Raw genomic sequence first — 14,097 nt, forward strand, 5'->3', positions numbered from 1 at the left:
TCTGGCGGCACGGCAGCAGCAGGAGGCCCCATTAACTAAAGTGGTGCTTCAGGTTAAGAACAGTTTCGGGTTAAGAACAGACCTCGGGAACGAATTAAGTACTTAACCCGAGGTACCACTGTACATACAAAGGTGTACGACAAAACCGCCAAAGGCAATTTCTGGTGAGGGAAAGCGGTTTCAGAATGGGGCAATTTAAAGCAGAGGAATGGGATGCGGCGCTTAATCCTTCACCTGCCTGTTGTTTTTCTACGGAAAGTTAGGGGGTTGTCACCATTTCCCACCCTAAGGGGTTGCAGTTGCATGTTTACCTTGGAAATACACATCTACGGTCCTGTGAAGGGGGGAAGCAGCTAGAGCGTTGCTGGACATTTTCAGCAGGAAAGCAGGAGGCAGAGGAAGGGTTATTGCTGAGGAGATTTCACCCCTCCCATATCCAAGAATCTGCTGGTGTGCTCTGCTGATTCTCCAGAGAGGAGGGGCGGTTTTCTGCTCTCTACTTATTTCGCTCCAGCCTAACATCAGTCAGTCAGTGTGTCGGAGAGAGAGAGACTGAGTGTTAGAGAGAGATCGTGTGTATAGATAAGGTTGCTGGACACTCAGTGCAGTTCAGCATTCATTTTTGTTTAGACCTCATTTAGCTCTGTATATAGTTGTATATTATAGTTGTAGATAGAATAAAGAAGATATTCTACAGAGCTGCTCTCCGAGTCATTTATGCTCTGCTATACTCTGCTGTGCGATGACTGTCTTCTTATTGGAGTGAATCCGGTGCTCACTACTCTAAGCTGTGAGTCCACAGCACTTTGACCTGTTCCTGTGCTGAAGGTGGTCTCTGGAAGTGCTACCCACCTCGACTGGCCCAGTTGGGGTTGAAGTGGATGAGTCCAGTTGGTGGCACAGGCTCAAGGGCGATGCTGACAATTGCACCCCTTTCCTACCTCTGCACTGCTCCAGAGTTTTTCTTTCCAAAGCTGCTTTGGGATGGCTGGGAAGAGTTTGTTAAACGCGTTTGTACGTGATGTGCAGTTCTGCCTTAGGAGAGACCTCAGTTCCAGGATGTTAATATCTGATGCCCTGCGATCTATGGCTGTAGGGTGGTATAAAGGTAAAGGTAAAGGGACCCCTGACCATTAGGTCCAGTTGTGACCGACTCTGGGGTTGCAGCGCTCATCTCGCTTTATTGGCCGAGGGAGCCGGCGTACAGCTTCCGGGTCATGTGGCCCGCATGACTAAGCCGCTTCTGGCGAACCAGAGCAGTGCACGGAAACGCCCTTTACCTTCCCGCCGGAGCAGTACCTATTTATCTACTTGCACTTTGACGTGCTTTCGAACTGCTAGGTGGGCAGGAGCAGGGACTGAGAAACAGGAGCTCACCCCGTCGTGGGGATTCGAACCGCCGACCTTCTGTTTTTTTTTTTTTTTTTTTTTTTTTCAGGTTCCTTAAACTTTTATTTTTTTCCATAATTTTATAGGTTTATAAACAAATAAAGTAGTTACAAGAAACAAATTTTCTCTTTTTTAACAACAAAAACAAAATAAAACTTGGACTTCCCCACCCCTTCCGATTCTGCGTTCTTTGCATTAACAATGTCAGCATTTTGTTACCTTATTTCATACCTTGTTGTAACTTTCGAATGTTATGTATCCAAATACAATATATTATATCTCAATTTCAATACCTTTAAAATAAACATAACATATTCAATTTAAATTGTCTCCTTTTCTCTTTTGTCACTAATTTTACCATTTACTTAATCATATTCGCAGAAGCTTAACGTTTCCTAATCATGCACTTTCTTAGGATTCATACAGCTTATAATATTTTTTCAGATAATCTTTAAATTTTCCCCAGTCCTCCTCAATTGTTTCTTTATCCAAATCTCGGATTCTGCCGGTCAGTTCAGCTATCTCCATGTAGTCCATCAACTGCGTCTGCCAGTCCTCCAGCGTGGGCAAATCTTGTGTCTTCCAACTCTTTGCAATGAGTATTCTTGCTGCTGTGCTAGCGTACATAAACAAAGTTCTATCTTTCTTTGACATTTTCTGGTCCACCATGCCCAACAGGAAGGCCTCTGGTTTCTTAGGAAAGGTATACCTAAATACCTTTTTCAATTCATTATAAATCATTTCCCAGAAGGCCTTCACTTTTGGGCAGGTCCACCAGAGATGGAAGAAAGTCCCCTCTGCTTCCTTACACTTCCAACATTTGTTGTCAGACAGGTGATGCATCTTGGCTAGCCTGACTGGGGTCATGTACCACCGGTATATCATTTTCATAATGTTTTCCTTCAAGGCACTAGATGCCGTGAATTTCATTCCGGTGTTCCATAACCTTTCCCAGTCTTCAAACATAATATTATGTCCAACATCCTGTGCCCATTTTATCATAGCAGATTTAACTGTCTCATCCTGTGTGTTCCACATAAGCAGCAAGTTATACATTCTAGATAAAATCTTGGTCTTTGGTTCTAACAATTCTGTCTCTAGTTTCGATTTCCCCTCCTGGAAACCAACCTTTTTATCCATTTTAAAAACCTCTTGAATTTGAGCATAATGTAACCAATCTCGCACCTTGTTTTTTAATTTGTCCTGGCTCTGCAACTTCCAACCGTCTCCAATTTTTTCAATTAATTCCCAATATTTCGGCCAATAGGCCTCCATATTGGGTCTTTTTCGAGCTTTGGCCTCCACCGGTGATAGCCACCTCGGTGTTTTACTCTCTAATAAGTCTTTATATTTCATCCAGACTGCAAAAATCGCTTTTCTGACAATATGGCTTTTAAACAATTTGTGAACTTTAACCTTGTCATACCATAGATATGCATGCCAACCAAATGCATTATCAAAACCTTCCAGATCTAGGACGTCGGTGTTTTCTAGCAAAAACCAATCTTTCAGCCAGCAGAAGGCTGCAGCTTCATAGTACAACCTCAAATCCGGCAGGGCAAACCCCCCTCTTTCTTTTGAATCAGTTAATATTTTATACTTTATTCGGGGCTTTTTGCCCTGCCAGACAAACTTAGATATATCCTTCTGCCATTTTCCAAAACATTCCTCTCTGTCCACGATCTGTAGGGTTTGAAACAAGAATAACATTTTCGGCAATACATTCATTTTAATTGCTGCAATCCTTCCCAACAAGGAAAGTTTCAATCTTGACCAAATTTCTAAATCCTTCTTTACTTCCAACCAGCATTTTTCATAATTGTCCTTAAATAAATTCAAATTTTTGGAAGACAAATAGATCCCTAGGTATTTCACTTTCTTTACCACATTTAATTCTGTTTCTCTCTGAAACCCCTCTGTTTCTGTAAGTGTCAAATTCTTGGTCAAAACCTTGGTTTTTTGTTTGTTCAACTTAAACCCCGCCACCTGACCAAACTCAGATATAAGTTCAAGAACTCTTTTTGTACTGGATTCTGGCTCCTGCAATGTCAAAACTAGGTCATCTGCAAAAGCTTTAAGTTTATATTGTTTCACTCCGACCTCTATCCCTTGTACCAGCCGGTCCTCCCTTATCATGTTCAATAGCACCTCCAGGACTGAAATGAATAAAAGAGGGGATAGAGGGCACCCTTGTCGTGTCCCTTTTTCAATTTTGAACTCCTCCGTCACCACATTGTTCACTATTAATTTGGCCTTTTGCTCTGAATAAATTGCTCGTAACCCATTTTCAAACCCCCGCCCCACTCCCATCCCTTCCAAGTTTTTCTTCATGAACATCCAAGATATATTGTCAAATGCTTTCTCCGCATCAACAAAAATTAACACCGCCCTTGTGTTCCTGTTAGTTTGTAAAAGTTCCAAAATATCGATGATGTTTCTGGTATTCTCATATAAATGTCTACCAGGGAGAAAGCCTGCTTGGTCTTTGTGAATTACTTCAATTAAAACTTTTTTAAGTCTACTTGCCAAAATGTCTGCAAATATTTTGTAATCCACATTCAGGAGTGAGATGGGGCGGTAGTTCTTGAGTTGAGTCTTTTCAGATTCTATCTTAGGTATCAATGTGATGAACGCTTCTTTCCACGTTTCTGGTGCCCTCTTCCCATCCATGATCTGGTTGCATACCTCCAACAAGGGTTGTGTTAAATAGTCTTTCAAAGTCTTGTAGTATTTGGAGGTAAGCCCATCCGGGCCTGGAGATTTGCCTAGTTGCATGTTCTGAATGGCACTTTCAATTTCCTGGGTGGTTATTGTAGAGTTCAAGATTGATCTTTTATCTTGAGTTATTTTTGATAGTCCATTTGTCTTTAAAAAATGATCTATCTCTGATTCTTTCTGAGGCCCCTGTACATAAAGTTCTTTAAAATATCTGTGGAAGCACTTCCTAATTTCCTCTGGTTTCTGCACCGTTCTTCCTTCAATCTCTAGATTTGTAACTGTATTCAACTTTTGTCTTTTTTTCAGCTGCCAAGCTAGCAGCTTTCCACATTTATTTGCTGATTCAAAGGATCTTTGCTTCATCTGTTTTATTTTCCATTCAATCTCCTGATTAATCAATTTTGAATATTCTACTTGATGGAATTTAATTTCTCTCAACAGATCCTTTGACTTTGGTTTAGTTCTCAATTTTTTCTCTCCTTGATGTATTTTCTCCAGTATTTTATCTTTCTTTCCATTCCAGAGCTTCTTCTTAATTGTATTCTGTTGTATCAGAAACCCCCTCATGACAGCTTTGCTTGCGTCCCAGATCGTTCTTTTTTCTACTGTAGTATTCAAATTTATCTCAAAATAGTCCTTTAATGTTTTTTGGGCCTTTTTCACAATCTCTTGATCTCTTAAAAGAGTGTCATTCATTCTCCATCTGAAGGAACCGGTTTGAGTAAGTCTGAGATCTAATTTCAGAGCGTTGTGGTCGGAGCATGTTTTTGGGCAGATTTCCACCTTTTTAGTCTTGGGTGCCAGCCCCCTGGAGGTCCAGATTTGGTCGATCCTTGACCAGGACAGGTGGGCCTCAGAGAAGAAAGTTCCTTCTTTACCTAGGGGGTTCTTTGTCCTCCATATATCAATCAAATCCAGATTGTCAGTCATTTCAAAAAAAGTTTTAGGCAGTCTGCCGTCTGATGTTAGATTTTGGTTATAAGACTTATCCATATGTGTAGACACCACTCCATTCATGTCTCCCATCATTATGATGTTAGCATAGTCCAGATAGTCCAGCAGCGTCTCATGCAGCTTCTTGAAAAATTCTGATTTCCCGTCGTTTGGAGCATAAATTCCTAGTATCAATATTTTTTCTCCTTGGGTCTGGATTTCAATTGCCAGAATTCTTCCATATTCATCTTTGAATAAAAATTTAGGTATCAGGCTCTCCTTAGCATAAATCACCACTCCTCTTTTCTTTACCTTGTCTGAGGAAATAAACTCTTGGCCTAGTCTTTTGTTGACCAAAACTTTCCTGTGGAGCCTGGTCACATGGGTTTCTTGTAAACAAATAATATCCAATTGTTCTTTCTTCAATATATGAAACAGTTTCCTTCTTTTCTCCGGGGAATTTCCGCCATTTATATTCCAACTGAGTAGCTGCAGAGACATCCTGAACTATTCTGTTACACCTAGAGCGGTGTATCTTCTTTTTCCTCTAATTCCGAGGGTTTAGGCGTCCCTCCGCCTGCTGGCAGAGTGGGTCCTGGTTTAAGTATAGGCCAAAGGGCTGCTGCTTCTTTTTGGAGATCTTCTCCGTGGTCGTGCTGGAACTTTTGTAGATCCTCTGGTAATCTTATTTTAACCTTCTTCTGTTTGTAAGTAAATGATAGTCCTTGTGGGAACTCCCACCTATAAGGGATTGAGTTAAATCTCAACAACTTAGCCAATTCTGAATAGGTGGCTCTCAGATCCAATAGCTGTTTAGGAATATCTCGGTAGATTTCCACCCTTTTCTCTTGTATCTCAATTGAGTTTTTGAAGTGTAGGCCTAATATTTTGTCTCTCTCCTCTCTTGATCTCAAAGCTATTAGACAGTCTCTAGATCTATCTTTTCTTACCAATCTTCCCAGTCGAAAAGCCGATACTATTTTAAAATCACTTTCTTCTTTTAAGCCCCAGAACTTTGAAAATTCTGTTGTCAAAAATCCAATCAAATCTTCTTGTTCGATTTCTGGGACCGCCCTAAGCCTAAGATTAGTCTCCCGGTTTTTCAGTTCCACCAAAGAGAGATAGGTTTGTTGGTCCCCTATCTGTTTATGCAGAGGCTTGACTTCTGCTTTAACTTCCTCAACCTCTTTTTTAGCTGATGTTGCAATTTCAACGGCTTCCCCTGCCAATTTACGGTTCTCTTCCGTTGCTCCTTGCAATTTTTCAATTGCTTGGGTGTGTTGGGAAACCTGATCTGTCAATTTCTGGATCGAGGATGTAGCTTGGTCAATTTTTGTTGATTGGTTATCAATTTTTTGATTTAATGTTGACAATTGTTCCAAAACTTGTTTCAGTGCTGCCTCTGCTCCTCCTGATGCCATATCTTCCTCTTCAGATTTTTCAGGCTTTTCACTTTCTACTTTTTGTGTTGCAAGCACAGCAGGCACTGATAGTCTACGTCCCTGAGTTAAAGTTGTTTGCAAAAGCTGTGCCTGCTTTTTTGCTTTTTCTTTTTCCTTAGCTTCCTTAGCTTTGGCTGCTCTTGTCTTTCCTGTACCACTCATCAGTCAATGTTCAAGGTCAGATGTTGTAATCCCATGGGAAAGACAAGTCCAAATTTATAAACAGTCTGGAGAAAGAAAGTAAGCAAAAAAACTTTTCCCAGGCCTTTGTTATCCCATGTCCTCTAGGGGGAGTGCCACCAAAAGTTAGTAAGAAGAAGGTAACTTTTCCGCCATTAAAGTTTCCGTTTTCAAAAACAATTTTAAAAGCAAGTTAGTTCCAAAACACTAAGAAAAAAGTCCTGCAGAGCACTTTAAAACGTTTAACAATGTTCCAGCAAGGTGCCTGCAATTGTATCCACTCAAACTAAGTAAGCCCAAAAGTTGCACTTCAGTTACAAAAGTATCTGGAAGTTTGTAACAGTTCCGCAGTCAAGCAACTTCACCCGGCCACCCGAAGATTTGGGGTTAGAGTCTTCCCTCGCCCCATGGGGGACCGCTCCAAGTCCAATTTAAACTGTATTTTTTCTTCCTTTAAGAATAGAATTTCAAGTGTGCACGAAAGTCCCACTTTAAAGCCTTAAAGCTTCCCTGTTCACAGCGCTTTCCGCTCTTTAAACAGTCTGCTTTGATCTTATAAGCAGTGCCGGAAGACGGACTTCCTCTTTCTCGTCTCCCGGTTTCAGCCAAATTTCTTCAAGTTATTGTAACAAATCTTAAGTCCTTACTCACGGGTTTGCTGTTTCAGAGTAGTATTTTTTGGAAGAAAGGTCAGCGCTCATCCGTGACAGCCGCGCGGCTTCGCCTCCGCAGAAAGAGCGATGAACTCACAGCACCGCTCCCCCTCCTTCACTCCGGAGCCCCTTACGGGGTCCCTTCCGCGAATTTGGGGTCGCTCCAGGTGCCCGCCGAGTCCCACGGCCACGGACTCTCTCTGTCCGTGGTTTTTCTTGATGGGTTGCCGCTGCGCCGTAGCGAAACAACCCTTTTCTGCGGTGCCCCTCTTCAGAGCTCGAAGAGGTCCGCCATCACGGTTTCGCGCCGCCTCCTTCTGATCGGCAAGTCCTAGGCTCTGTGGTTTAACCCACAGTGCCACCCATGTCCCTGTAGGGTGGTATACTAATTTAATAAATTAATGATGATGATATCAATGAACCTTCAGGTTCTGTTTTTAAAACAATTCCATAAGATCTTGTTGCAAACAAACAGACTTTACTCTGTACCACGTGTTTGTGCTTTTGCCAAACGTGAGATTTTTGTGTAAGTGTGAAAGAGTTTATGAGAATCGGCAGGAAAGGAAGTGAAGGACAATTTGGAACGGAGGTATAGGATAGCCAGAAGGCTGGTTAGAAAGCACTGCATGCAAGTGCAGCAAAGTTGTGTGAGCACAATATCCTACCTGTGTTTTTCTTTCCCTCTGAGCGGACTGGGAAACATTAGAGACAGATGAAATGGAGGACTCCAGATTCTGCAGGAGATAGTGACCTCTGCAGAAGTGGAATCACAGAAACCAGGAAATTGCCCCCCTCCCTTGTCCTTTAAACACAGACAGCTGGGGCTGTTTGTTCAGTCAGGCTCACAAATCGGTGACTCTTCCAATGATCATCACAACACTAGATGGGGGTAGAGTACTGTTCCTTGCGCACAGCGACATTTATTTCTGTGTTAAAATAAAGCACAGATCCAAATTGTTTTGCCTTTATAAATGAAGGCACACAACATTGTTTTGCCTTTATAAATGAAGGCACACACCAAGAACCCAGAAACAACACAGAAGCCGTATAAATAAAATCACACCTCCCAACAATCTATATTGAGGGCATGTCGCCCTATTTCCAGGCTGGAATCCCTCTTCCCACATCCTCAGCCAGCTTGCACTTGTTCAGAAAGCCCAGGAAAGCATGGTGCCTCAAGACCCAAAGTGCTGTGTTGTTTCTGGGTTCTTGGTTGGGTTTCTCCAGTTGCAGGCCGTGGTATCTTGTGCAGGCTGTTGAAGGATAAGTATTCCCTTATTTTCAAATCCCTGCATCCCGGATCCTGCAATAAGCGAGGTCTCTGGGCTGCATGCTGGATGCCAGGAAACATTCCACAGGAAGAAGAGGAAGGGGCTAATTGGGAATCAGGGTCCTAGGGAGATGTGCAATGAAGAATAGATAGGTTGCTTCCCTCTGTTATGTTGGGCCAGTCACCCATCCAGCACAATGCATATTATCCACTCTGGCCGGCAGAGGCTCTCTATGAAGTCAAGCAAAGGTTTTTCCCTGACTTGCAAACTACAGGTGCCTGGCATCTTATGCATGCAAAATACTGCTGTGCCACTGAGAGGTGACCCTTGCTTTTCTGAAATTATCCACCTCAAGGTGCATACTCTCCAAAAGTTTAGCTGGGACAGCCATATAGTCAAGAGATAGAAATGTTACACCTTTCAATCAACTCATCAGCATTTTCTATAGTCTTTGTCCCTATTCCCATCCCCCCAATAGTAATATTAATATGCATATCTATGGCAGCTAAAGCTGAAACAATTTTCAGCTGAGGGTCAGTTTTTTTTTTTTTTTTTATTATTATTATTATTATTATTATTAATTTGTGGGTGGCACTGTGGTCTAAACCACTGAGCCTCTTGAGCTTGCAGGTCATAAGGTTGACAGTTCAAATCTGTGCAATGGGGTAAGCTCCCATTGCTCTGTCCCAGCTCCTGCCAACCTAGCAGTTTGAAAGCATACCAGCATGAGTAGATAAATAGGTACTGCTGCAGCAGGAAGGTAAACGGTGTTTCTGTGAGCTCTGGCACTCATTGCAGTTTAGTCATGCTGGCCACTTGACCTGGAAAGCTGTCCGCGGTCAAACGCTGGCTCCCTCGGCCTGAAAGCAGAGATGAGCACCGCACCGCATTGTCAAATTTGACTAGACTTAACCATTCCGGGGTCCTTTACCCTCACCTATTTATTATCTGTGCTTCGCAAGCCTCCTATGTTTCATATATGCACATTCTACAAGGTTCATGAATTAGAATCCTTGGAATAGAATAGAAATAGAATAGAACACCTTGGCAGATTTACCCAGTAACTTAGGCTCACGCCCAGTTCATACATTATGTTTGACCCTCTCATGGTGGAGAAATGGCCTCCCCACTCTTTCACCATGCAGATGACAACAACAACAACAACAACAACAACAACAACAATAATAATAATTTAACTTTGTTATTTATACCCCGCTCATCTGGCTGGGTTTCCCCAGCCACTCTGGGCTTCTTACAGCACACAAGAAATTGCAAAATGTTAGACATAAAAAATTTCCCGATACAGGGTTGCCTTCAGGTGTCTTCTAAAAGTCAGATAGTTGTTTATTTCCTTGACATCTGATGGGAGGGCGTTCCACAGGGCGGGCACCACTACCAAGAATGCCCTCTGCCTGGTTCCCTGTAACTTTGCTTCTCGCAGTGAGGGAACCGCCAGAAGGCCCTTGGCGCTGGACCTCAGTGTCTGGGCAGAACGATGGGGGTGGAGACGCTCCTTCAGGTATACTGGGCCGAGGCAGACATACACCTCAGATGGTCTAAATATACAGCTAAAGTAAGTATACAACTAAAAAAGGAATGCATGAAAAATGTATATCCTACAGGTACCGCTATTTAGTCACTGGTTGCAGTGCCTTATTGAGCGTCTAGTCTTTGGCAAACCTGGGTCTGCCTCTGTGCAACACACTCAACTAAATTAACACCTGTGACCTAGTGGAAACAGAGAAACTGCTTCATGGAGCAATGCCGGTTCCCCTGATTTTGGTCTTCTGATTTGTCTTTGGGTCCTGTTTCCTAGGCTATGTGTTCATCACCAACATCCCCGCTGGTGCTACAGACATCCTCATTATAGAGCGGAGGAAAACAGAGAACATCCTAGGTAAGCGATGGACAGAAATCCTCCACTGGGGTAATTTGTCCCACAGCACAGCAAGGAGAGTGCTTAACGGACTTAATTACCGCATGCGAGCCTTAAAGAGCATTCAGGAGAGGGCTTTTTTGTTCTTGACCAATCTATTCAGAGTGAATGCTATCCCTTGATTTCAGCTTCAGTGGCGTCAAAGAAGAGGAAAGCCTTAAAATTACAGTGCCTTTTATCAAGAACTTTTAAACAAAAGAATTGGTTCTGACCGAGCAAGTTTTTAGTTAGAGGGTCATAATAAAACTCTCTCAATGCATGCATTGTTTTTTGTTTGCTTATTTAACCTAGATTATGTCTAGGGGAAGGAGGAGGGAAATACAGCTAAGATACATTTGTGGAGTACACCCAACAGTGGCGTAGCGTGGGTTGTCAGTACCCGGGGCAAGGCAAGTAATTTGCGCCCCCTAACCCATGGATTTGCGCCCCCTAACCCTAACCCCCAGATGTTGCACCCTGTGCGGCCGGCCCCCCCTGCACCCCCCACGCTACGCCACTGACACCCAATCCCTCTACTCTGATGGTTCCCACTCCTGGGCGCATGGCTGATATAACAAATATTGGTACAATATTTTAACAAAAGTAGTAGGGCACATGCCCCAAAATGCTACCATTGAGTTACACTTTTTGTAATCTCTGGCACATCCAGGGCTTGTCCTGAGATCTGAAAACTTGGGAGAGCCTCTATCCAGCGGCATAGCATGGAGGGAGGAGGGGTATTGAGGGGGCCGTCACCCTGGGCACAGTTTTTTGGGGGGGCACATCACAGCACCCTGGTGCCCTGCAGCTGGAGGGCAGCTGAGAAGGATGCAATAGGCTTGTGCCCTGACCCCTGGGAGCCCAGCACTGCTTGGGGGGGGGCACTGTGAGCTGTTGCTTCCTTCTCACAGTGCCCTCCGGGTGGGGGGCAGCTGAGAAGGATGCAACAGGCACGCACCCTAGCTCCTGCAAGCACCTGCAAAGAAGATACCTTTGTCTTTCATCCCCTCTCTGTCCCCTTGCTAGCGCTAGCGGATGAAACTGGGCGCTTCTTCTTCAATGGGAATTCGGCTATCGACAACCCACAGAACTTCCGAGTAGCTGGTACTGTGTTCAAATACCGCCGGCCTTCCAGCCTGCACTCCGACGGCCTCGAGTACATTATTGCACAGGGGCCCACCAACCAGTCTCTCAACGCCATGGTAAGTGATGGAGGCTACAAAAAGATTGCTTTCTTCTTCCTTGTGTGAGCCCCAAGAATGGGAGCGCAAAGTTAAAGGGGGCTTGGGGGCCTGATCCGCAGCAGTGGGTTGAGGCAAAGTTCTCAAATCGCATTAGGTGTCAGGAGCGAGGTGGCAGTTAATCACGCTGTGCAAGTTGGAATGAACTCTTTATTAGCAAGAACACAGAAAAATTGGTCAGAACAAAGAAAAACATGACTGCCTGCTTCAGTGTTCAGGCACAGAGAGAGAAACGAAAGCAAAAGACACAACAGAAACATCCTGTGAACAGGAAATACGCAGACTCTGTGACTCACAAAGCCTGCTCCCTTTTAAGGTGGAACGGAAATATCCTAACACACGGTGGAGTACCTTTGCCCCATAGATCAGTTGCTGAGACTGAAAGTCCTGGGTTCGTCTAAGTCCCCTCCTCTCCAGGGCTTTCCCCAAGCAATCAGAGACTGCACCTGCATGCAGCTTGTTGCTGCTCCGCCCATTTCAGCCCGCTTCTGGTTCTGTGAGACAATGTGGGGCGGGGAGCTGGTTGCAGCAGGAAGGGGAGACACTGGTGACTCTTCACCAGGCTGACTCATCTCTGCCTCCTGCTCCCCTGCTTCTGCTTCTGGACACAGTCTGCCACAGACTCTCCCTGCTCACTGAGCCCTGTTATTCCTTCAGCTTCTGATACCTCATCTTCCCAGTCTTCTCCCTCTGACCACTCACTGTTGTCCCACCACCAATCCCTGGGCTCTGAGCCTTCTTCCCCAGCTAGTTTCTCCCACCATTCCTCTACATCCCATCAGTCCATGACATTACCTTCATGTGGACTGAATCAGCTAGATTGGTGGCCGCCAAGACCATATAACACCGGTCCTGAAAGAGCTTCATTGGTTCCCAGTACATTTCCGAGCCCAATTAAAAGTGTTGGTATTGACCTTTAAATCCCTAAATGGCCTCGGCCCAGTATACCTGAAGGAGCGTCTCCACCCCCATCTTCCAGCCCGGACACTGAGGCCCAGCTCCGAGGGCCTTCTGGCGGTTCCCTCACTGTGAGAAGTGAGGCTACAGGGAACCAGGCTGAGGGCCTTCTCGGTAGTGGCGCCTGCCCTGTGGAACGCCCTCCAAGCAGATGTCAAGGCAATAAACAACTATTTTACTTTTAAAAGACAACTGAAGGCGGCCCTGTTTTTTGGAATGAAATTATAAGGTTTTAGCAGAAGTGTTATTAAGAATTATATGAATATTAATTGTTAATGGGATAAAGTGGAAAATTCGAAGTTAAAATGTGTTAGGATAAATTATAGAACAAAAATTGAAGAAGAGGGAAAGGATTTGTTGAACCAGCAATTTGAACTAGAATACAAAAAAGGGAGGTGTGAGGAAGTCGAGGAAATAAGCAAATGAAAGATATAGATATAAAATTTGGATGTGTTTTTAAATGTTTTTGTTTTTTTATGTTGTGTTGTTGTATTGTATTCTTTTTATTGTTGATGTATTGTTTGTTGAATTTATGTATTGTTTTTCTTTATTGTCTTTCTTTTCATGATTATAAAATATTCAATAAATATTATTTAAAAAAAAAAAAGAAGGCGGCCCTGTTTAGGGAAGTTTTTAATGTCTGACTCTGTATTGTCTTTAATATTCAGTTGGAAGTCACCCAGAGTGGCTGGGGAAACCCAGCCAGATGGGTGGGGTATAAATAAATTATTATTATTATTATTATTATTATTATTATTACTACTACTACTACTACTACTATTCCCAAGTGCTAGTGCCGATGGACTAATTTTGTTTCCCTTTGCTTTTTCCTTTTCCTTGTTGAACCCAGTACTATAACTTCAATGGGAAAGTCCCCCATGTGACATACGACTACACAGTGCCCAGGGCGCTGTCGCCGGCTCTTCAAACCGTTCCCCCTGCCATCAAGATGCCAACGCTGTACCTTCACTTGCCGGATCCCAGCCACAATCGCCAGGACGCCGCCCCGCCCATTTCCCAAGATTTCAACGCCACTTGGTTATCTCTCGCGCCGGATGACGTCGGGGAACCTTTCCCACGGGGGGAGGAGCACGGAGGGGTGGCCTTCAAAAGCCAGGGCTTCTTCCCATTCAACTCAACGGCGCAAGGCAAGGACTGGGGCTGGAAGCATGGGGCAGAGGATGACAAGTTTGGTTTCCAAGTCCAACAGGTCTACCACACCAACGGAGCAGGTGATGACGAAAAGATAGAAACAGATCTGGGTTGGTATATTTTCTTGCCACTATATTTGCGGTGTTGGGTTCCTTCTGCCCCCACATGAAGCATGGGGTGGGGTGGGGCAGGGTAGTCATGCCCTCCCAGTCCTGCCTACTGGAAACCTGTGCTTTTTTGCATTGC

At 44.0% G+C, this 14,097-nt stretch overlaps 1 protein-coding gene across 2 annotated transcripts in view; it reads left to right on the top strand.

The window, feature by feature from the left end:
- LOC310680074 (ADAMTS-like protein 2) overlaps window positions 1–14,097 on the top strand; it is a 47,912-nt gene that overhangs the window by 15,964 nt on the left and 17,851 nt on the right. For both annotated transcript variants that reach the window (XM_083446310.1, XM_083446311.1), the window contains exons 7-9: window positions 10,403–10,483; window positions 11,528–11,703; window positions 13,550–13,961. In XM_083446310.1, coding sequence (XP_083302436.1) covers window positions 10,403–10,483; window positions 11,528–11,703; window positions 13,550–13,961 — 669 coding nt within the window. The remainder of the gene's footprint in view (window positions 1–10,402; window positions 10,484–11,527; window positions 11,704–13,549; window positions 13,962–14,097) is intronic.

This window comes from Podarcis tiliguerta (genome assembly GCF_965153285.1).
Source record: "Podarcis tiliguerta genome assembly, chromosome: 6".
Classification (NCBI taxonomy): Eukaryota; Metazoa; Chordata; class Lepidosauria; order Squamata; family Lacertidae; genus Podarcis; species Podarcis tiliguerta.